The 24,935-nt window shown below is 38.8% G+C and overlaps 2 protein-coding genes across 2 annotated transcripts; one reads left to right on the top strand and one right to left on the bottom strand.

Moving 5' to 3' along the window:
* Positions 1-1,871: 1,871 nt before the first annotated feature.
* LOC143876374 (uncharacterized) lies at positions 1,872-6,217 on the bottom strand. The gene is made up of 6 exons (XM_077378082.1): positions 5,889-6,217; positions 4,953-5,771; positions 4,649-4,847; positions 3,005-3,997; positions 2,573-2,926; positions 1,872-2,317 (listed from the first exon to the last, which is right to left on the bottom strand). The coding sequence occupies exons 1-6, from the start codon at positions 6,207-6,209 to the stop codon at positions 1,872-1,874; spliced, it is 3,132 nt and encodes a 1,043-aa protein (XP_077234197.1). The 5' UTR covers positions 6,210-6,217.
* A 7,490-nt stretch (positions 6,218-13,707) lies between these two features.
* On the top strand, positions 13,708-23,619 carry LOC143876685 (trihelix transcription factor PTL-like). Its single transcript, XM_077378373.1, has 2 exons — positions 13,708-14,043; positions 22,530-23,619. Exons 1-2 carry the CDS (start codon positions 13,727-13,729, stop codon positions 23,416-23,418), a joined length of 1,206 nt encoding a protein of 401 aa, XP_077234488.1. The 5' UTR covers positions 13,708-13,726; the 3' UTR covers positions 23,419-23,619.
* The last annotated feature ends 1,316 nt before the right edge of the window (positions 23,620-24,935 follow it).

Below are 24,935 nucleotides of genomic sequence, written 5' to 3'. Positions count from 1 at the left end.
GACACCTCTTTAAATATCAAATGACAAGATGGTTTGTGAAAATATCAAAATATGGTTGTGCTGAAATCAATGCCCAAGATAAAATGGGAAAATATGATATTTGATTCCTTTTTATCATTTTTATGTGGATTTGCAATGCAGAAGGCATTTTGCTAATGGGTTATTACATGCTAGAGCAGGCACCTCAGATAAATTAAATGAATAGGCTGCTCTCGCATGCAACAGCCCATCCGTGAAATGTCTTCTGGGTGTCGTCCCTAGCAAATCCCTTTCTTTTTATGTATTAAAATTTACGAATACTGGAAACCATTCTCCCCAACCCAAGGGCCGAAAGGGGAGAATGGTTTGGGAAAAAAGAAATGGAAATTTCATTTTCTCTCACGCATTTGTAATGATTTGGAGAAACAGGTGTCGCAAACCAAGTTTGACTAAGCGCATTCATGCGACTCTTCTGCTCTTCTCTGTGACTCTCAACACAGAAACTGATCTTCTTTATAGGGCAAAAGAAGACCCAATCTAGTGGCAAGAAATTCAAGAAACTGATCTTCTTTATAGGGCAAAAGTCGATTCTCAAATTATGCCCTTACTGTGACTAAAGTGCTACCACCAAAACTGAAACTGACAACGGAACCAAGCACATCCTTACACGCTCAAATGGAATACGGAGGTTGGTTTTGCCATTTAGAAAAAAAGAAGCAGCAAAAAGGGGTTTTTGCTGAAGAAGTGAAGAAGTCTGCAAGTAGACTCATCACATTTGGGTGAATTTTGCAAAACAAGTCATGCCATAGTTTTGTGACCAAAATACCCATGATTGATTTTTCTGACTCCCACAGAGACCAAAATGTCCGTATCTGTCAAAAGACGAAAATTACCTTGCAAAACGACCGAAATACATGTGATACTCACCTATATGTTTTGATAGGTGGGTCCCACCAGCTCAGCTCAAAACAATCATAAGGTGGGACCACCATTTTAATGTTTTGACAAGGTTGGTCTCACCAACTCAACTCAAACCCGTGGGGCTAACTCAAATCAAGCTCATGCATTGGTTTACCTCATGTTTTGGGGATCTGCTCGGGACCATTGCAAGAGGCATTTCGTGGACCAGCTGTTGCATGAGAGAGCAGCCACATAAGCTCACTTAGAAATAGATTTTGTCTTATTCAGTTACTTTATCTCATGTGGCTGCTCTCTCATGCAACAGCCCGTCCGTGAAATGCCTTATGTAATGGTCCCTAGCAAATTTCCATGTTTTGATAGGGCAGGTCCCACAATATGCTGGCAAGCCTATGCATAGGGTCCCAGCATATATTGAACTTTAAGACTCCTTTTCTTTTGCCAAGTCCATGTCTCATCGATTATGGGTAGAATTTTCATCTTCTTGACATTTTCTTTTTATCTTGGTGGGAGAAATTAGGGTTTGATGTTTTGCTTCAGTCAGTAAATTAGGGTTTATTCAATCACTTCTTTTTAATTGGTATGGACTGGCTTCCACCTTGGATGATTGCCTATGGTTCTGATTGTCAAATTGACAGGATATCGTAGGGTTCGGATATGTCAATCAGTTTGTTCAAATGATTTATGACTTGTTGGAGTTGTACAGATTTTGTAACTATAACGAGAATATGATGTCTTTTATTTGGATTTTTGAAAATTTTGGTGGAAAACCGTTCACTTTTCATTGCTTGGGAAGAAGAATAAATAGAATGAACTTTACATTTGTATATCCCTTGATTGATTGGCTTGATCGAGGGAATTGATTAACTAGCTAAGGAAAAGAATCAAAATATTTATATATCCAATTTTCTACATCTGTTGATACGGTTTGACCAAGAAAGCGTGTGGCACATTATGGAAAGCAAGGAATATTCCTAACACTCCCCCTCAAGTTGGCGTGTGAGTGTGAATGTCGTGAGCACCCAGCTTGCAAACAAGATGATGAAATTGTGCTCTTCCAAGGGGCTTGGTAAAAAGTCCACAATTTGTTGTGTAGTGGGAATGTAATTGGTGCGAATTAAACCTTTTTGAATTTTCTCACGAATGAGATGACAGTCAAGCTCGATATGCTTCATTCTTTCATGAAAAACTGGATTGGCGGCTATATGTAAACAAGCTTGATTGTCGCAGAAAAGTATGGAAGGGGGCGAATGCGGAACTCCCAAATCGCGTAGAAGGTAGAGCAGCCAAGTGAGTTCGCAACTGGCAGTAGCCATGGCGCGGTATTCTGCCTCTGCGGAAGATCGAGATACAGTGTTTTGTTTCTTTGTCTTCCAAGAAAGTGGGGAATCTCCCAGCATCGTACAGTAGCCAGTGGTGGAACGACGAGTTTCCGAACAACTACCCCAATCAGAGTCACAAAATCTCTTTAGCTGAAGTGAAGTAGTAGATGGTAAGAGTGGTCCTTGGCCAGGGGAACGCTTTAAATAGCGAAGAACACGCATAGCAGCATCAAGATGAGGCTTCAGAGGTTCATGCATGAATTGACTAAGGATATGAACAGAATACACAATATCTGGCCGAGTAATGGTAAGATATATGAGATGACCCACAAGACGCTGATAAACCGTGGGGTCACGAAGAAGGTCCCCATTATCGGAAGTGAGCTGCAAGATTTGTTCCATTGGGAAGTCTGAGGGCCGTGCACCAAGAAGACCCATCTCATCAAGTATTTCACGGGTATATTTACGTTGGGAGATAGCAATTCCACGGCGGGAACGTGCAACTTCGATCCCCAAAAAACACTTAAGTGGGCCAAGATCCTTAATGTGAAAGTGCTTGTGTAGGAAAGTTTTAAGAGTAACAATAGCATTATCATCATTACCGGTGACAATGATGTCATCAACATATACCAGAACGGCCGTAAAGGAAGTGCCATGAGAACGAGTAAATAAGGAATAATCTGCCTTAGACTGTGTATAACCCGCGGCTCAAACAACATATGAGAATTTTGAGAACCAATTTTGAGATGCCTGTTTGAGTCCATAAAGCGATTTTTTAAGCCGACAAACAACTTTGTCCCCCTGTCGAGGATGGCCAGGTGGAAGGGTCATGTAGACTTCTTCGTCGAGATCACCGTGTAAAAATGCATTGTGGACATCCAATTGGTGGAGCGGCCAATGACGAATGGAGGCAACGGCAAGAAGACATCTGACGGTAACCAATTTGGCAACAGGTGCGAATGTCTCATGGTAATCTAGGCCAATTGTTTGAGCATAGCCTTTAGCTACAAGACGGGCCTTATATCGTTCAATGCTACCATCAGAACGATACTTTACTTTGTAGACCCATTTGCATCCTATAGGATATTTATCCGATGGTAAGGGGATGATGGTCCAAGTGCCATTCCTTTCAAGAGCATGAAGCTCATTGTCCATAGCATTACCCCAATTAGGATCCTGCACAGCCTCAGCGAAAGAAGTAGGTTCCAAGATTGGAGAAATTGCTGCAATAAAGGCACGATGAGCAGAGGAGAAACGGTCATAAGATATAAAATGAGACAATTGAAAACGAGTACCTTTGGTGGGGACTGGCGACGGAATAAACGAAGGAGAGGAGCTAGAAGATGTGGAAATTGAGCAATGATAGTCATGCAGCCATATAGATGGTTTTCGAGATCGTTTAGAAAGGGGAAGAACTGGTGAAGATGGCATAGAAACCGTAGGGACAGGTGCTAGTGTAGAAGGATTGATGGGAGATGTAGGTGTTGGTTCTGTGAGAAGCACATCATTGGTAGTGGGTGGTGTAGAGTTTGAAACATGGTCTATAGGTGTTGGTTCTGTGAGAGGCACGCCATGGGTATGGGCTTGCAATGGCGGAGGTGAAATAAAATCTGGTGTAGGTATAGGTAAAGATGGAGGGGGACTAGTTGAATTTGGAGGAATGGGTACTGAGGAAGAAAAAGGAAATGTGGTCTCATGGAAGATCACATCACGACTTGAAAAGATTTGATGAGTGGTGAGATCATACACATGACAAGCTTTTTGGCCATGAGGATAACCTACAAAAATGCATTTTCGGTCACGTGCATCAAATTTATTCCGATGGGGGTCGGTATTAGAGGCAAAACACAGGCATCCAAACATGCGCAAATGTGAGTAAGAAGGTTGTTTGTTAAAGAGGACTTCATACGGTGTTTTGCCCAAAAGAATATGTGTAGGCATGCGATTAATGATATAAGTGGCAGTGAGAATACATTCACCCCAAAAAGTGATAGGTAAGTTGGCTTGAAAGCGTAAGGCAAGCGCAATCTCAAGAATATGACGGTGTTTACGTTCTACAACGCCATTTTGTTGCGGTGTGGCAACACAACTATGTTGGTGATAAACACTGTTTTGTTTAAAGAAGGATGACATGGATAGGAATTCAGATCCATTATCAGTCCTTATAGATTGAACTTTACAATTAAATTGAGTTTATACTAAGGCAAAGAAGGATTGGGTTTCAGATTTAAACTTCATGAGATAAACCCAAGTGCATCGTGTAAAGTCATCCACAATAGTTAAAAAATGATGCGCACCTGAATGAGAAGGTGTAGTATACCCACCCCAAATATCACAATGAATTAAGCAAAAAGGCTTAGTAGAAGAAATAGTACTCCTTAGAAATGGTAAACGAGTTTGTTTTGGTAAAGGGCAAATCTCACAAGTACATGAGTCATTAAAAGAAATATCAGAAACAATGGTTAATAACTTATGAAGAGTTTTATTCGAAGGATGGCCAAGTCGGCGATGCCAAACATCCGGGTGGATGCAGTTGGATGCTGAAAGTGCATGAGCCGAAGTCGTGGAGAAGTGGTAGAGGCCACCATTTTCTTTACCCAGTCCAATCGTCTTCTTCGTTGCCAGGTCCTGAAAAATACAAAAGTAAGAGAAGAAAGTCACTGAACAATTGAGGGAGCGAGTCAATTTACTAACGGAGAGAAGGTTGAATTTAAATGAAGGGCCACACAAAACATTATCAAGGTGCATGTGAGAATTGAGATGCGCAGAACCAATGTGTGAAATGGGTGCAACGGTACCATTTGGCAAGTTAACAGGCAGTGATGAAGTATTTATGGAGGAAGAGTGCAATAACGTAGGAGAAGAAATCATGTGGTCGCTGGCACCCGTATCAATAATCCATGAATGAGGATCGGAATTGGAAGTGCAACAAATAGATTTACCTGCAAAGTTTGCTGTGGGCTGTGATTTACCACTATGGAGTAATGAGAGAATTTCATTAAATTGGTCGTGAGTGAAAGAAGGCCCCATGGACTGATTGCATTCAGGAGGTTTTTTATCCTTTTGGAAACCACGAGTAGCATCGTTATTGCCGGAACCTTGCTTTGATGGAGCACGACCTGATTTGTGAAGACGGTGTCCTGGTGGATAACCAATCAATTTGTAGCAGCGGGCTTTGGTATGTCCAACCCAGCCACAATGTTCGCAGGTGGGACGATCTGGACGATTAGTGGTGGATCGGTTTGCAGCATTAGCAAGGAGAGCCGCGGCTTCAGTGATAGGTGATGTAGTAATTTCACGTTGTTTCTCTTCTTGAAGAACGAGAGAATAGACTCTATTTAAAGAGGGCAGCGGATTCATAAGAAGGATTTGTCCTCGAACGGAAGTGTAAGATTCATTGAGTCCCATGAGAAACTGCATGATTTTTTCCCGTTGCTCGTATTCAGAGATAGCTTTAAGCGCACCACAACTACATGTTGGTAAAGAGATGTAGAACTTGAGTTCATCCCAGTAGCTTTTCAGTTTGTTAAAATAAACTGCAACAGATGTTTGCTCTTGAAAATGGGTAGAAATCGATTTTTTATTCTGAAAAATGCGTGGACCGTTGCTTTGAGAAAACCTCTCCTTAAGGTCCGTCCAGACTTCATATGCAGAGTCAGTGTAAATCACACTATGAGCCAAATCAGTGGTAATGGTATTGCGGAGCCAAGATAAAACCATATTGTTGCAACGAAACCAAAGCGGATAGCTTGGAGAGGAAGTATCAGGTTTGGGAATAGACCCATCTATGAAACCTGTTTTGTTTTTCGCACTTAGTGCCACGCTCATGGCACGGCTCCAAGATGCATAGTTGTCTCCATTGAGGGGTTGAGACACAAGAGCAGTACCTGGGTTGTCCGAGTGATGTAGATACAGAGGATTAGTATCTATCGTCGAATCTGTGGTACGAATGACGGGAAGACTAACAATAGACTCTGATACTTCAGCCATAGTAGAAAATTGATATGAAAATGCTGAATGTCGGAAAAATAACAGCAGAAACGTCGGACAATGGTAGCTTGACGGAAATGCATCGATTGGAAAACTAAAGTGCTATTAGAGATGCAAGACCAAAAAAATAATAATCAGGGAATAATTGTTTGGCGGAAGTGCGCCATTGACGGGAATGCGTCAATGGATAAGAAAAAGCCAGACGGAAGTGCGTCAATGACGGAAATACATCAATGGATAAGAGAATTTTGGTGGAAAACCGTTAACTTTTCATTGCTTGGGAAGAAGAAGAAATAGAATGAACTTTACATTTGTATATCCCTTGATTGCCTTGATTGATTGGCTTGATTGAGGGAATTGATTAACTAGCTAAGGAAAAGAATCAGAATATTTATATATCCAATTTTCTACATCTGTTGATACGGTTTGACCAAGAACGCTTCCATTTAAGTTGTGCACATGTGTGGCACATTATGGATAGCAAGGAATATTCCTAACATATTCCTAAGAATTTTTAATGTTGTATACCACTATATCATGCCCGTCAAAAAAAAAATCTTATGTGTCAATTTATAGCACTTGGTGTAATAAATGGACTACTGAGAGCATCCAAAACAATCGGGCAAGGGATAAGAGTCAATCCTTGTATCTCATCTTCATTCCCACTTCATACTCTCTAATCCATAAGATTTAGCTGACGCTTCGAGACGGAGAGAGGAATTGGTGATGGAAACTGGTTTGCGTCCTAGAAGTTTTTCAAACCAATAGTGGAACTCCCCTTTCTGGTTCTTTAATTGGTGCATGTTGGATTCATGGCTGGACGAGAGGGTGATTGGTATGACAGTGACAAAGGATATTAGAATTACCGCCATAGAAAATTCTGTGGACAATGTAGGCATCACCTTGAGGAAGGAAGAATGGACAAAATGAGATGGAGGGAAGGGGTTCCTGTCGCTTGGCCTTCCTTCTTGGTAAGTAAATGACCCATCAAAGTTTTATTTATACATGATTAGACTTTTATTAACTTGTTTACTAATTTATTCATTAAATAACCTTTATCAATTTATTGTTTTTACAAATTCGATTAGCTTGCGACACTTGAGCCAGTCTTTGTTTATGTTCGTTTATTTCAGTTTTAGAGTTGATTTATACACTATATATAGGGGAGTGATAAATCCACTCCCCAAATTGATAAATCGACTCCCCATGTGTCTTTCTCTCTCCTCTAGGTTAGAGAGAGAAAGAGGAGAGAGAGAGACACATAGGGAGTCGATTTATCCATTTGGGGAGTCGATTTATCACTGCCCTATTTATATCCTTGCATTGTACTGGACTTTTTCTTTTGTTTGTGTCTATGTTTACTTTGACTACATTTGATGAGACTCCATATGATAAGACTGGATTGGGCCAAGTGGCATATATTTTGGGCTGACGACCCTATAGTGGCAAAGAACCACAGAGACAGAAACTATAAGCTTGCAAAGGATGGTCTTCTTTCTAAGGTATCTACAACAGAAAATCCTCTGTTTTTCATACTTTTTTGCTTCAACTTTTTATTAAAGTATCTAGTATTCTTCTCTGGATAAAAATGCAGAGTGTAGACGTTTTTGTTAGATTCAAATTGAAGCTGTCTGTTATTTAATCCGGGAAAACCCCATTCTTAGCACCACCTGCTAAAAAATGAACTTGATCTAGTTGTTAGACTATGATTAGGTCATGTAAAGTATGCATTTAGATTTTGCATTCAGGGCCAGCTTTGTTAATTGGCACGACCTTAATCTTTAAAATATGAGAACCTTAATTGGCCCGTCCGTATGTTACGTATCCACCGGCTTTGTTAAGGTTCTCATATTTTGAACTTTTCCTGCTATAATTGGCCTCGGATTATTGGCTGCTGACAGTTTTGGGGAATTATAATAGCCTTTCACAGCTGCTTAAAACATGTAAAATAAGGCCATTTTTGTCCCATTACCAAAACATAGCCGGTGGATATCAGTCCCCTTGTGTACATACTCCCTGCAGGGCATGAATAAGAGTTATTAGTGATTATCACATCACTTCGTTTCACCATAATCAACGTGGATAATGGGCTAATGAGTGATTTTCATATTTGTCTTAGACTCTGATCCAATGCATGTGACACAAGATCCCCAAGTTTATGAAATTGGAGGAATATCACAGCAGGCCAAACTTAGGTTTGAAATTAAAAGCTTACTGTTTGGAAGAGTTTGGAACCATGTGTATGTCAAAAGACCTCAAAAGATTCAAACCAATCTTAATTTGTCATAACTGTTGCAACAAAATTGGAGAAACACCTACCCTCTGCCATAATCTTTTTAGTACCAGAAATTGCCCTTTAACTTTACATCCACTGTAAAGTGGCTGAGAACGAATATTTCAGGATTGGGGCAAGCAAGCTTTGCTCTAAAGGTTGGTTTCAATGCGACTATTTACCGAATTTGGCAGGAAAGAAACTCAAGAATTTTCGAAAATAAACGCAATCACAAGTCAAGGATATTGGAAGATATCTTGCTGTTTGTCAAAGCAAAATTGCAGCTCTCTAATGCTAGGGATGACGACAATGATAAAAATCAGCGGATAGCTTTGAACTTAGGTTACAAACTTGCCCCAGTTTTATCTTCCCAAAAATTCTGCTCTTGGGAGAAACCTCCCAATTCCAAATTCAAGCTCAACACTGATGCTTCCCTCACTCACGTCGGGGGTAGCATCGGAGGTCTGATCAGAGATCAGCTAGGTATGGTGATGTCAGCCTTCTCCATCGTTGTCCCTAAGGAAGAGATTTACGAGTTGGAACTCTTGGCTATCAACACAGGTGTGCTGCTTGCTAATAGTTTGGGGATCAGCTCATTGTGGATTGAATCAGATTCTTCCTTTGCGGTAGATATTCTCTCGGGAAAGTCTAACACCCCATGGCGCAAAGTGAACTTCATTAAGCATATTCTTGGCATTCTCCAAAGCTTTCATTCTTGGCAGATCAAGCACATTTGGAAGGAAGGAAATGCGGCTGCAGATTACTTATCCAAGCACATCATCTCTCCTCTTTCCCCTGCCTCTCTTACAGATTTTAAACTCTGATAGAGAGGGGGAGAGGTATATGAGACTGAAACATGGTAGCTGATCCTCTCTTTTTATATATGCCACGTTAGAGGATTCTCGTCTTCAATGCCGTCGGCTCAATCAGTTCCTTTTCAAGCTCTCCCAGATAGATGGTTTTAGGTTAATTCGGATGTATTTGTTGTCTTTTAGCCTGTACTTGATGGCTGTCCTTGTTCTTTTCGTTTTTTTGGTTAGTGCCTTTGCTGCCCCTTCATTGTAATCATTTTTTTTTTCTTTTAATATATCTGGTCGGGGTCCTGCCTAACCCCAGCTTACTCATCAAAAAAAAAACTTTACATCCACTGTCAATTTCTGTTGTACTGATATCTCTGTTATCTACATGCATTATATGATTGTTCTTAGTCTGGGTTTTCGCCTTTTTCTTGTCGTGTGATTATTACTTGGATCACTCCTCCGATGATAGTGAGGATTCTCAATGTACCCTTATCAATTTGATGCCTATCTGTCATTAGACAGAGAATCCCTTCCTCTTTTGTTTTTTCATTTCTCTTTTTCCATTAATTGGTTGTGTAACATCACTTTCCAATGTTTCTCTTCTTCCTCTTGCTCTAAAAAGGACCCTTTAAGTTTCCTGCTTCTGCCTTTTCTCCATATCTCTGTTAACCACTCCCATAATATAATTTTACTCCTTTTGGGTTTTTCCCATTTTTTTCTTATCTTGTGATTAATTATTTTGTAGGGAATCGGATAATATTCTAAGCTGTAGTTCTCAGAGGATGGAGAGACACACTTGTTGCAAAAATGTTTACTATGCTTGGCAAGAGGTCTGTTGTCTTATTTGAATTTCTGTTTCTGCTTTATCTAACACTAATTTTTGTAAGGGTAGTTCCTCTTCTTTTTCTCATCTACAGGATGATTAATGGCTCAGGTGGTATTTTCTGCTTTATCCAACGCCTTTTTTATTCGCTTCTTTGCAGGCTTTTATGCGGTTTATTACACTGTTTGAGGAAAGGAGTGAAGCATTTGCCAACTCGGATGCTAGAGTTTCCCTCTCGAGTGTACTTTTTATCAAAGTCACATGACAAGTTTTAGATGTCTTTTCTTCATTCGAGTCATTCCTATAGTTCCTGTTGTATCGGTTGGGATACAGGATTAAATCCCAAGTGGGAAAGATGAGGATGAAGATGTATTAAATACTTTAAGTTTCTCTATATGTACCCAAGCATATTAAACATTTTTGTGAAAGTGGAGAGACGCGTGTTGCAAAAATGTTCCCCCTAGTTAACTTTGCATCCAAACAGGGACTTTACTTGGCTTTACCGGGGTTTTAAAATCCTGCCCATGGTTTTAGATTTCGACTGAAATCCGAAATTTCGAATTTCAGTGGAGACCGACACCGAAATCTCCCAAAAAACCTTTTTTATTATTATTTTAATATTTTACCGAGATTTCGACCAAAAATTTGAAATTTCAGAGTCCGAAACTGGTACCGAAACCAAAATTTTAAACCATGATCCTGCCCCCCTCCATGGACTTTACTCTCCCAAAAAAATGCTTAAACAGCCAAACAGAGCCTTAGGGACAGTGGTATTTCTGGCGGTTATCAGACCGTCTCTGATCCGCCAGTGTATGTTTCACCAGCAGATATACATGGTCGCCGGTAAAACTCCTTTTTCTTGTGCTTGGATCTCAGGTGACAAAAGAATGAAAATATTCATTTAAAAATGCCAGAAAAAATGTCGTTCTAGCGGTATCGTCGTTCTAGCGGTATCATAGCCACGATGGGATGAAATATTTCGATACAAAATTAATCACAAAACCGGCACTGGATCTATTCCTCAAACATTACTTACAAAATTCTCTGAAATTTTTTTTATTTGATCTCCCATTTTAAACTTTAAAAAATGCTGAATAATTCAACAACACTAAGAAAAGTTTGGAAAGGAAAAAGATTTTTAAAATTTGAATGCGACCCAATCCTGAAACGGTCGGATAAAGATGGGACTCAAGGTCACGGGTATCTCCTTTCCAATATTCAATACAACTGGGCCCATTCTCCTAACAATAATAAGAGCCTCTCGCGATCAAATTATTTGATTTTCCTTACACCACTAAGTTAAATTTTCCTTATTTATAGGTTTGTGCTCCACTTAAGAGAGACAGCAAAGAACCCTTTTGTTTTTGGATCTCAGCCTTTCACAAAACAATGAACAGTGGATTTTTATGCGAGTCCACTTCATGAAGTAGAAATTATATAAGGACAAACTTGTGTTAGGGTTGTTGCAATTTACAAACATCTCCCCTAATATTGCCAAGTGAACCTTTTATAAGATAGTAATTTTGTTATTTTATCAAACAAATAAGGGTATAATTGTCTTAAAAAGAAGTCATTTATGCATTATTGAATAAGTAGTCATGACAAGGAAGTTTGATAGGAAGCTTTTGAAACAGGTTTCTTCCTAGTAGCTCTTTGAAGAAATTGTGATTATCTGTGATCAAATGATTCTATAGGGTGCGACTTCATTGTAATACAATGTGGCCCACTAGCTACGGTAGTGGGTCTTACCTTTAATTAATTTGAACACTCTACTATAGGCTTTATTTTTTATATCTTATAGCCTAAGAGTTAGGTCAATCATATAAGGAAAAATTGCCAATGGGGGGCACCAAAATACAAGAATTGTTGATAACCCCCTTTTAGAGGGTTGATAACCACCTTTTAGAGGGTTGATAACCCCCATTTTGTCCCTCTCTAACAATTTTTCAAAAGTGAGTTCCCCGGTCGCAATTTCTCCATCATATAATTCTAATATTTGGTACTGTGTAAGTTTTTTCATTGAATATCATTGGCCAAAAACTACACGTGGACAATGCTCTATATTGAGGCCAAATTTGGCAACTATGATTGATTATTTTTTTTATGGAGTATTAGCTTATCCAGCACCGAGGGGGTATCGCAGGAAGAGAGCTGAGAGGGCATAAGTGAGTAGACATGCGAAGTGGCTGAAAAATAAGGAAAGCAAAGACTCTATTTTCAGTAAAGTTTTTCATTTCTTGTTTTTCAGCCACTACTTACCCTCTCCTCATTCATGCCCTCTCATTTCCTTCTCTCACTTAAAATAGGAAAGAAAGAAGTAGTTTCCTTTTCTTAGCATGGTTTCGTTGCCGATGGTAATCTTTGTCGGCTGTAAATTTTTCAAATTCAAGCCATTTTTTACCATATGACTTTCATCGTAAATGTAGAAAAAGGAAAAGTAAAGAAATGACATTTTCTTTCCTTGTGTATGTGAGAGAGAGAGAGAGCAGAAAAACAAAGGAAAAGTAGAGGGAAGTGATATCAGCACAACCATGTTTTGATATTTCACCAAGCACTTAAACATGAGGTATCCAAACGTGACCATGTTTGGATACCCACAAGATTTAGATTTGGATTTAGTTGATATTTTGAACTGGATGAGATCCTTAGATTTCCAAATCAACTACAACAGTGCAAAATATTCTGATTTTCAAATCTGTTATGCGAGACATTGTTTGGAAATCAATATTTGTGGCAACTTCCTTCGCCGTCACTGTTGTTTGACGTTGCTCCGGCTGCAGCGAGACATTCCCCCCTCCCTTTCTCTCTCTCTCTCTTAAAACATGATCATCAAGATGATTGATGTATTTTGTATCCAAAACTCAAATCCAAATCAAAATACAAATGCAGGAGGTATCCAAACGGGCCAGCTTCGTTTGGTTGCTAGTGAATTTTTGTGAAAAAAGGGAGGTGACATCAGCATTACCTTGGAAGTCTCTCATGTAATTTTCTAGAGAATGATGCTCTCTCAATTTCTCTCTCCACTCATAATGACACCTTTGTGTAATAAATGCTTGTCTCCGTCTCTAATGAATTCTCAAACATTCCCGGTGAATAAAATGCACATTATCTGATCATGTGAACGCTGGATTGTCTTTATTTTGAGCCAGAGAGATCCAAAGTTAGCATCTCAGATAAATTAATATTGTTTGGATGAATCAAAGGTGGGACCCCCACTATCCAATTACATGCGCACCATATTTAGCGCCCCACCAACCTAAGCATTCCTCAGCTAATTGACAAAATCAATCCTTTCTCACTTTTTCATTTAAAACAGCATTAAAAAAAGGACAAAAATGCAACGGCAATTGACTAGTCGACGGCCCTTTCTTTCCATGCACGTGCCATGTCATCAATCAAGCTGACGTGGAAAAACTGCACACGTCGTTGTCAATTGCGGTGCCCTCTACGGTGATTGGCGGCACGAGTCGCACGGTCAAAAGCATCCCCTGTAGACACGTCAGCTTGTCGGGACACGTGTCAATTACAGCTGTTCTCTGGCGGAGTGCAGGCGATAAGAACACGTCTCATGCTTTCTTACTCTCTCATCTCTCCCTCTCTCTCTCTCTCTCTCTCTCTCTTCATGGAAAGGTTTTACGATACGCCGGATTTACGGCAGTTTTTTACCGGAAGGGCACATTTCCCGGCGGTGTCTCACGCCGGAGACCCTTTTATAGGGTACCTAAATCCTAATGTGGGCCAGCATTTGGAGATGGAGATGGTGGGTCCGGAGAGAATGGATTTAGGGTGTGATCAAGGGTTGGAGGGTTTTGTTGGGGAAGGAGGGAGGGAGAGATGGGCAAGACAAGCGACTCTGGCTCTTCTAGAGATCAGATCTCGTTTAGATGCAAGGTTTAAGCAAGCTAGTCACAAAGGACCCTTGTGGGATGAGGTTTCTAGGTACATTCTTATTCACAAACGCTTTCAAGTTTGAAGCATGTTCGCTAATCCTTGTAAATGTTTTATTTGCTTTCTGATGGAAGTAGGACAGCATTTTGGAGTAAGTAGAATCCCATTTATGTGTTGATTATGTGTGTGTTTTCCTTGATTTCTCATAGACAGACACTTGACTGGTCTGTTACAGTTAAACTACAAACCTTCCATGTTTTACTCACAGAGGCATGTCTTAATTAATTTGCTGGTTTTCCATTCAAAATGAGAGTCACTTGAAGTTTTCTTTAAAGACCCATTTCTGCCTCTTCCTCGTTTCGTGCTAGAAAATAAGACCCACTTGAAGCTCTTTAATGCATGTCAGGGTTTTACTGTTTTTTTTTTTTTTTTTTGTCAAAAAATTGAAACCCTTTGAAACTTAATTGCTACTAAATGCCTATGTTTTTGTGCTGACAAAATTACTGCTTCTTTGTTAGGAAAGGAAAACACTTCTAAAACGGGACTCCGGGCTGAAAATAAAGACTGGAGTAAAAAGGACAGATAATTTGTTCATTTTCACTTCATTTTTTGCGTTGCTTAAATAACCCTATATATATATATATATATATATATATATATTTTTTTTTTTTTGTCTGACTTTGTGTTAGAAGCCTGACTGCCTTTTAAGTTTACTTTGAGACACTGAGGTCGAAACCTTTTGGTTTTTGCTTTGAGTGCCATGTCCGTGTTATTTCTCATTAGAAGACTGACATAAAGTTTCATTAGCCCAATGTCCGTGTGTGTATATGTACTTGAGAAATAAGAGCCCATTGATGAGAGGTTTAGAACGTTGGTGTGTTGCAGAATCTCCCAAAGTGTAGACTAGAAAGATTAGTCTTAAAAAAGGCAACAGCAGTCAAAGTACAAAGGAAAGGTCAAAGTATAACGACCTTCAAAGTTTTTGCTTGAAAGAAAAAGTGTAAACTCAGTTAGAAAAGGCCATAAATTAGAATTAGAGTTTCCTTTTCCTTTTTCATGCACGTCTTAACAAACAAGCGAAGCTCCATAACCTCTAATATATTGACAAGTTTATATATATATATGAGAGAACATTTCCTACACACTTGTGTAGGTAACAGTATAGGTAAGTTACCTACACACTAGCTTAAAATACAGTGGGGCCCACATTGTTTGGGTGATCCAAACAATTCATTTGAATGGTCCTCACATAGATAGGGTGTCCACAAAAAATCAGATCCATAGGATCATTCCAACCCTACGATTTGTGGAGGTAAAATGGACGTGTATAAACCTTCACAAATTAGTCCATTTTTTGCCTCCATAGTTTGAATGGTTAGGATAATCCTATGGATCTGATTTTTGTGGACACCCTATCTATGTGAGGATCATTCAAATGAATGGTTTGGATCACCCAAACAATGTGGGCCCCCACTGTATTTTAAGCTAGTGTGTAGGTAACTTACCTACACAAGTGTGTAGGAAATGTTCTCTCTCTCTCTCTCTCTCTCTCTCTATATATATATATATATATATATATATATATATATATATATATATATATATATATAAATAATGAAATTTTAGGTGGAGTTGACCCATCAAGTTTTAAGTGGTACCTGTAACCAAGGTTGCGGGTGCAGTAAGTTAAAGTGGGAAGCAAAAGCCGTCAGGAAGGTGGAAGATGGGAAAAGGGACATATGGAGGATTAGGGAAGCATGAAGGGTCGTGATGGGGAAGTGTGAAGGGAAGCAACATGAAACATGAAGAGAAGCAACGAGGAAGCATGAAAGGAAGCCTGGAATAATTAACAAAATGACAACATTTAAAAACAAGTAAATTCATAGTTTTCAACCAACATAAGCAATTTGAATCCAATCACCATAAATTACAAGCAAATCCAACTATCCATCTCCCAACCATGTATCAAAATTTCCAGTATCAAAATTATTAAATAATTCTCTTAAGTATGAAAAAAATAGAAAGATATTAAGTTATGTTTCACGGTTTGTCGTGATAGAATGCAAACTATTAATTTTTGAGAAACCGTAGTATGTAGCTTATTGATCATTGTCCATTATGTCTGCATGATGGGGAATCTATGGATCATTTGTTTATGCATTGTTCGTTCACTAGGATCATATGGTGATTCATCTTCATGAGATTTGGGATTTGTTGGGTTTTTCCAAAATCTATTCCATCGCTATTGCATCAATGGGGAGAGGTTCCTTGGAAGGAAAAAGGAAAAACCTAGTGGAATTTTTGTTTATTAGCTACGTGGTGGTCTAATGGAAGGAGAGAAACTATAGAGTCTTTGAGGGGAAAGCCATGAATCCTCCATTGGATTTACTTGAAGATCATCACCTTGGTTATATCTTGGGTGAGATGCCTCCCCTCCTTCAGGTTTGTATCGGCTTTTGATCTTTGGGAAGGATGGAGGGAGGTGTGCTTTAGTGTTGAGCGGAGAGATCTTATTTCGCAAAGGTGGGAGCCCCCTGCTCAAAACATGTATAAGGTTAATTTCGATGGTGCGAGTTTCGGCAATCCGGGTCCGGCAGGAGTGGGAGGGGTTTGTCACAATGATAAGGGGGGATGTTGTGTGGGCATACTACGGCTCTATTGGTGTGTCTGATTCCTCAGAAGCGGAAGTGAGGGCGGCACATTTTGGCATTTTGTAATTTTGAATATTGATAGAAGGTTGATGGATCAGATAATTGTTGCAGGAGATTCGTTAAATGTGATTCGTTGGCTGAAAGGTGGGGTGGCTCCTCCGGGGAGATTTCTTTCAATTTTTGATGAGATTGAGGACTTAACTGCGGGGTCCGCTATTGGCTTTCAGCATGTTAGAAGATCGGCAAATGATAAGGCGGATGCGCTAGCTAAGCCTGGTGTTTCTGGTGGTTCTATTGACAAGTTTAGGGAATTAAAAAAATAATACATAATATAAATAATAAAATTTTAGTTGGAACTAACCCATCAAATTTTAAGTGGTACCTGTAACCAAGGTTGACGGTGCAGTAAGTTAAAGCGGGAAGCAAAGGCCCTCAGGAAGGTGGGAAAAAGGAAGTATGGAGGATTAGGGAAGCATGAAGGGATGCGACGGGGAAGTGTGAAGGGAAGCGACATGAAACATGAAGAGAAGCAACGAGGAAGCATGAAAGGAAGCCTGGAATAATTAACAAAATGACAACATTTAAAAACAAGTAAATTCATAGTTTTCAAGCAACATAAGCAATTTGAATCCAATGACCATAAATTACAAGCAAATCCAACTATCCATCCTTAGGGTTAAAAGTAAGTTCACTTCGTCCTCATCCTCTTCCTTCTACAATTCTTGTAACACAAACATGTAATTAAATAAATTAATATTTACATCACCAATATCCCCATTGAAAAGCAAAACTTTTTGAAATATATCTATTCGAGGATGAGATTGTACTTGCTCTTGCATTTCCTCCACGACCAATGTAACTTGTAATTCAACCTTGATTTTACCTCTTATGGCCTAGCTCATTTTCATTTCAGCTTTAGATTTTTGAGATTTTGAGATTATAGTTTGGTAATTTGTGTGGTGTTTGGAGAGAGAGAGAGAGAGAGAGAGAGAGAGAGAGAGAGAGAGAGAGAGAGAGAGAGAGAGAGAGAGAGAGAGAGAGAGAGAGAGAGAGAGAGAGAGAGAGAGAGAGAGAGAGAGAGGGAGTTTTAGGCTTTTTTTTAAGGGCAAGTTGTAGGCTCATTTTCTTTCTCTTTGAAGATGAAATGGGATTCAAGGCAATAGCATGTTGTCTTTCCAGAGATTGTTCTCTATCCATTATCTTGCTGTATGCGTGAGTAATTAAGGAGTTGATTTATCTCAGTTCTTTGTCACTGAATGTTTCGAGAATTCTTGTGTCACCTTGCTGGAGTTCAAGCATCGTGACAATATTCAGCGTTCCTGGCATTTCCACACAAAATTGTAAGCTCCTTTGCATTTTCTGCTTTTGTCTATCTTAAAGTCTTGAAGAACAACATAAATAGATTTTAGTTCTGTTTCAACTTTTATCAATTGACATTTATACATAATGTTTTTGTCGACAAATCCGAGTATCTTTAGCTCAGATCTGTCATAAGTAACTCAGATCTGTTAATCATTAGATCCTTATTACAAAATGAGGCAGATCGTATTATCTTTTTGTTTCTATAGAGATCTCCATCATTTACACATCGATCAGATCTAACTACATTCATGACCATTGGAGTAGAAAATGCTACTAGTTTATGTTTGATCTAAGAAACATGTGACTTTAGTGTTTTAAATCAATCAAGAATCTTAGCTTCTGCTTCTGCACCTGCATCATGATGCTTCTCACAATGACTCTCATCTTCTTGTATCGCCTTTTGTTTGTCATGTGAAACCAAATCATGGCCCTATGAAGGGTTATATGCCAAGTATTACAATCGATATAGGATACTATCGTAGAAATCCTTCAATTACTTGGGAGATTGTTTAGAAACCTCTTGTTTTGCCAAAAGTTCAGGCCTTTTGTTGGATGACGGCTCTTACAATATGAACACACAGGATTGGCTGAGAGCCCATCATCTTTAATTGGCAAACAAGTGTTCTCTGTATGACCCGGATGAGGAATCCCCTTCACATATTTCAATCATTGCAGGGTGCTTTCTTTGATTTGGAACCAAGTTCTCATTTGGTATGAGGTAAATAAGTATTTCTGAATTCGATCCTAGAGATATTACATAGTTGGAGAATAACGGGTTTTGGCTCTTGGTCTAACATTGTGGCGCTTCATACCTTTTGCTATATTTTAGATTATTTAGGAGAGGATCTTGTGCATTTTTAAGGTAGAGGCTCCTCTCTTGGTAGGGTATTGTGGAATATAAGATCAAATCAGTCTCTTTGGCTCTTCAACACCACTCTTTTTCAGGACACTCGGCAGACATCATCATTAAAGATAGAAACATAATTTAGAGAGGCGGCGTTCCTAAAACTAAAGTGGTAGTGAAATGGGAACCACCTCCTAGAAATGTCATCAAACTCAATGTTGATGGTTGCTCCCTTAGCAACCCAGGCAAGTCAAGGTATAGAAGGCATTTTTAAGAATTCACCGGATGGCATCATCTACTCATTTACTGGCTCAATTGGCGTCACCGTTTCTACAGAAGCCAAGGTTCATGCTCTTCACCAATTATTGACCATTTTTATCAATCAAATGGAGGGCAGTTTGGAAGTAAAAAGCGGTTCATATAATACTAGTTTTTGGGTCAAAGAGATTTGCGATGCGCCTTAGAGACTAGCCAATATCATAGCCAAAATTCAAGGTATATTCATGTAAATGATTTTTGCTTTTTCTCTCATTGCTAGAAGTGCAAACGATTATACTGGTTGTCTAACCAAATCAGGAGCTTCTGGCACCTCATTTTATAGGGTCATTCTTTACCACCCCAAGTGCCCTTATATCCGTTTATCTATAATGAAATCATTATCTTAAAAATAGAAAGAAAAAAGATGGAGTGCATGAGTGTGGAGATGGAGGATGACGCTTAGTCCATTTTAGTGTAGTAAATATGGTTGTAGGCATCGATGGTGGGGTAGAGAGGCCTTCAAAAGGGAACAAATTTTCATCAAATTGAACACGCCGCGAAATGTAGTTGAAGCCAGAGAAAATGTCCAAAGTACTTGTAAGCCTTTTCTTGGATGTCGTATCCAAAGAATATACATTGATGTATGCGAGTGTCCAGCCTGGATTTATTATAGAACCTTGTAGGTAAGTGTTGGGAGGATATTAATCTAGTATGTGCTTGTTTGAAAAGCCTCCAACCACAACGATTTTGGAAGATGGGCTTGATCAAGAAGGGATATTATCATCTCTACAACATGTTGATGCTTGTGTTTTAGCTGCTTTTGTTAATTTATTCCCTTGTTCTTGCTTCCTGTATTGACCATATCGGTCTCTCACTTTTTCTAGGTAATAAAATTTACCATTATTCAATATATAAATAAATAAAATCTACCATTTTCTTAGAATTCCACAACAAAGACAAGTAGGTGTAAAATATTTCAAATCTACTAGTCTATGGTTATTTGCTTTAGGTCGAGGAAAAGTTTCTTGGTCATCTATGAAATAGAAGTTGTTGTGTAGTGCATGGGCTCTTACATTTCCATTTCTACACTGGGTAAAGATGTCTTATGGATGAGATGTAGAGGAACATATAATTCCTTGAGAAATCAATGGAACATGTAACATTGTATTGCCCCATACGTCTGCAAGACATTTTGGGATAAATAAAGCTTTATGTAGTGAAACCATTCAAAAAAAAAAACTTTATGTAGTGAAATTATACATACTACAACGAAACATCAAATACTCAAAAGTTATTAAATGTGAAACAACCAATTACTTCAAAAGCTTACCTGTTGGAGAAGGCATTATTTGATCTTTGTTTTTTACAATTGAACAGTAAAGAAGGAAAAACATGATATTGGAATACTTTCCTAGTAATTAGATGAAACCTGAACTTCTAACTTAAGCTACTCCAAGAAAGAATATGGAAACCTCAAGAAAGATAATATAGCTATCAGTAAAATATGTCATCTAAGTTGGAGCCCACTCTTGGATGATGAATGATGATAGAGGTCAACGACTCTTACTTGACAACAATCAAAATAAGAATTCAAGGGAACTCAACTAAACGATGTACTCGTTAGAAATGTATTGAGAGGTCAAATTTTCAATGCATTGAACATATAAATTATTGAGAAAACACTTATCAAAGTCTAATTTATGAGGTAAATGTGTTGCAACTTTTGCAACGTAAGAACTGTTGAATTTTAATGTTCGTAAGAAACTTAGAGACTATTAGGAGCAAAAAAAAGAAGTAGCGAAAGTGCTTTTGATAAGTCTATCTCTTCAAGGGCGGAGGTCAACGTTACTTCCCACAAACTAACTAGTATAGTTCTTATGCACTTGTGAAAATTAGGACAAATACATGACCTATGTAAATAAAATGCACGAACCTTGAGAGAACTAGTGCCCACAGTATCTGTGGACTATGATCTTCCCATATATAATCACAAGTTAAGATAAGGTCAAATCCTCTTAGTACTTGAAATATATAGTTAATTCAGTTAAACTATAAGTATAATGGACCCTCCAACTATGGCTTTGCATTACTATCTTAGGCATATCTTGTGTTATTATAGTTGATTTTGCTGGTGTATTTCCAAAATCTTATGAAGCCAGTATAGAAAAGTAGTCCAACAGCAGACTAAAAACCTTCAATTTTTTTAGTTTGATATTGCTTGAGTTTCCTTTTTCACCAAACATGCAAAACCCCACGGCATGCCACTTGGACAGCTTAATAGCTTATGGAATTAAGCCGACAGAGAAGTTACATGTACTTAAAGCACCTACTGCAACATATAGATTGTTAACTAAAAAATATTATATATATATATATATATATATATATATATATATATATATATATATATATATGAGAAAACGGTTCCTACACATATGTGTAGATAAGTTATCTACACACTAGCTTAAAATACAGTGGGGGCCACATTATTTGGGTGATCCAAACCATTCATTTTTAAGGCCCTCACATAGATAGGGTGTCCACAAAAAAGCAGATCCATAGGATCATCCTAACCATTCGAACCGTGGAGGCAAAAAATTGACTAATTTGTAAAGGTTTAAAGACATTCATTTTACCTCCAAAAATCGTAGGGTTGGGATGATGCTATGGATCTGATTTTTTGTAAATACCCTATCTATGTGAGGGCCTTTAAAATGGATGGCTTGGATCACCCAAACAATGTGGGCCCCCACTGTATTTTAAGCTAGTGTGTAGAGAACTCTCTACACATATGTGTAGGAACCGTTTTCTCATATATATATATATATATATATATATATATATATATATATATATATATAGAGGAAAAGGATTGTACGCTCGACCGTACCTAAAGTTAGGTACGGTAGAGTGCCAAATCACATGGGTCTCCCATTTTTGGTGGGCATCTAAACCATTCATTTGCAAGGCCCCATCATAGATAGGGTGCATACCAAAAATCAGCACCATTGAATCATCCTAACCCCTCCAAAACTGGAGGCCAAAATGGGCAGATTTGTGGACAAACACTGTCTGTCCATTTTGGCCTCCACAAATGGATGGGTTAGGATGATCCTATGGAGCTGATTTTTGTTATGCACCCTATCTATGACGGGGCCTTGCAAATGAATGGTTTAGATGGTCACCAAAAATGTGGGACCCATGTGATTTGGCACTCTACCGTACCTAACTTTAGGTACGGTCGAGCGTACAATCTTATTCCTCATATATATATATATATATATATATATATATATATATATATATATATATATATATATATATATATATATATATATTTGAATGGTAGCAGATTTCAGTATGTCTTAATATTTATAGAGTGAAAACAAGATCTTACTCTTACATTTTCGTTTTTGTTGTAGGATAATGGCTGAGGAACATGGGTATCAAAGAAGTGGGAAGCAATGCAGGGAGAAGTTAGAGAACTTGTACAAATACTACAAGAAGACGAAGGAAGGGAAAGTAGGGAGACAAGATGGTAAATACTATAGGTTTTTCATGCAACTAGAAGCTCTGTATGGAGAAAACGGCAATGGGGTCGCCAATAATGAAATACCCATAGATAACAATGCAAAATCAGTAGCAAACTCGCAGCCCCAACACATACACCAAGAGCTTAGCCATCCTCCCAAAAGTTCTAAAAATGAGAATGCTTTCTCTTTCTGTTCTTCCAAAGACGTGGAAGGAGAGGGAAGTTGCAAGAAGAACGGGCGACGGGAGAAATGGAAAATAAAGATTAAAGCGTACATGGAACTACAGATGAAGGATTTCATGGTGAGACAAGAGGCTTGGTTGGAGAATGTATTAAAGAGCATAGAGCAAACAGAGCAGGAAAGGATCAACAGAGAAAAAACATGGCAGTGCCAAGAGACGGCCAGATTCGACCGTGAACGTGAGTTGCGGGCTAAGGAGCGAGCCTGGATTGAAGCTCGTGATACAGTCCTTATAGAGGCCTTGAAGAAGATAACAAGAGAGGAACCAAAGGTGAAGGCAAATGTGCCCTCTCCAACAGATATTGAGATTTTAAGCCTGATAAAACAGAGAAGTGATATGGAATTTAGATTTCAGGAAGGTGGGTGTTCTAAGAGAGTGCTGTGGGAGGAGATTTCTGACAAGATGAGCGATTTGAGCTGCAATAGAAATGCGAAGAGGTGCAGGAGAGAAGTGGGAGAACATCAACAAGTATTTCAGGAAGGCCATGCTCCCCTAACCCACTACTCATCTATAGGGGGGTCACCAGGTTCAAGGTAAACACCCATGTCAATTGGTTATTCAGTGAAGCGGTGATACCGTTCAGATCGACGAACGCAATCCTTAGGGTTGTGGGGGATAATAAGAAGTGGAATTCTTGCAAAATGCTTAGAAAAGCTTTTCTTCTTCAACTAAAACTCCCATTACATATCTTTGCTACACTTTAAATAGATGAATACAAGCGTAAAACCATTCAAGCTAGTCCCCTAACTAGTTTAGGGACTTGCAAAGTCATAAATAACTTTTTTTTTATGGGCTGTCATAAATAACTAGTTTAGGGACTTGCAAAGTCATAAATAACTTGGTAACTCACAAATGCATTGACTAGCCTAGGACTAACAGCCACAGTCTACTAAAATAGCCATAATATTTTAACCATTGCTCCAAATTTTGAACCATGAGTACTTGTTGGAAAGATCTCAAAAAGACCTAAAACTTTGTAGTTTACCATTTTCCCTAATTCTGTCATTTACTAGCCCAAAAACGTGGTTGAAAAACGGTCTAGAAGTTTGTGGCGGGAATTGCACCTGCATCATTCTCCCCCGGTTGAAAGCCAACTCGTCCCTAAGTTGACCGGGCCACTTTCATGATATGGAATAAGGTAAAGAATATTGAGAGTAGCTGAAATGCCATAATCATCGGGTGATTGAACACGAAACGGACCATCCGCACGATCTTGAAATTCACCAAACTTCCCTTGTTCAAGAAGACTTGTCATCGGAATTTGAAGTGTTGAAGAATGTTAATCATCTTAAACTCTTGAGGAACAAATCCTACTACATGATTCCAAAGACAAAAATAGAGTCTATCTCCATCGTGAGCATGCTCGAATTCATGAATATACGCTATAGGCTTCGATGTCGGATCGAATAAAAATGGATCAATGTAAATGGTTGAAGAAATCGATCTAATATGTTTCCACCCACCTAACTCTTCAGTCTCCATCGGTTCACTCAATATGTTGTCCAATCCAATATCTTTGGTGACAAATTCATTGAACTGCCATTGAATTTCCTCGTGCTCCTCATTAGCTTCCACAAATACAGCATAGGATATGTCATTGTTCTTCGTCTCTTGGTCAAATTCGGTCTTCGAAAGAAAGATATTACTCTTCCCCTTGTCGGGTTTGAGTCCTCTTTCCAACTTAGAGGGAACCAAAGTCACCTTAATTCCATCCTTAACAAAAGAGTAGGTGTTCTTGAAACCATCATGGATAACTTTGCGATTAAACTCCCAAGGGCATCCCAAAAGTAAATGACATGCATCTATAGGTAGCACATCACACCAAATTTCATCTTTATACTTAGTGCAATTGGCGAAAGGAACAAGGCAATGCTTAGAGACCTTTACCTCGTTTCCATGATTAATCCAAGATAGAGTGTAAGGATGGGATGATGCTCGGTCTTGAGGTTCAATTTCTCCACCATCACCGTTGCGGCAATATTTTCACAACTACCTGGGTCGATGATAACATTGCAAACCTTGCCATGAGAAGTACAACGGGTGTGAAAAATATT

This window comes from Tasmannia lanceolata, unplaced genomic scaffold, assembly GCF_043159265.1.
Source record: "Tasmannia lanceolata isolate RefF3 unplaced genomic scaffold, GAP_Taslan_0.1 ptg000005l, whole genome shotgun sequence".
NCBI classification, from domain to species: Eukaryota; Viridiplantae; Streptophyta; class Magnoliopsida; order Canellales; family Winteraceae; genus Tasmannia; species Tasmannia lanceolata.
Note: the sequence above shows the minus strand (reverse complement) of the source record. Positions and strands in the feature narration are given on the sequence as shown.

Excerpts from the sequence above, each read along its gene's own strand:
- LOC143876374 (XM_077378082.1), bottom strand. The coding sequence starts at position 6,209 with ATGGCTGAAGTATCAGAGTCTATTGTTAGTCTTCCCGTCATTCGTACC. Across the intron at positions 5,772-5,888 it reads CCACTGATTTGGCTCATAGT|CAAACATCTGTTGCAGTTTA; the intron begins GTGATTTACACT and ends CATTTTCAAGAG. Across the intron at positions 3,998-4,648 it reads TATTTCTTTTAATGACTCAT|GTTATCCTCATGGCCAAAAA; the intron begins GTACTTGTGAGA and ends GCATTTTTGTAG.
- LOC143876685 (XM_077378373.1), top strand. The coding sequence starts at position 13,727 with ATGGAAAGGTTTTACGATACGCCGGATTTACGGCAGTTTTTTACCGGA. Across the intron at positions 14,044-22,529 it reads TTGTGGGATGAGGTTTCTAG|GATAATGGCTGAGGAACATG; the intron begins GTACATTCTTAT and ends TTTTTGTTGTAG.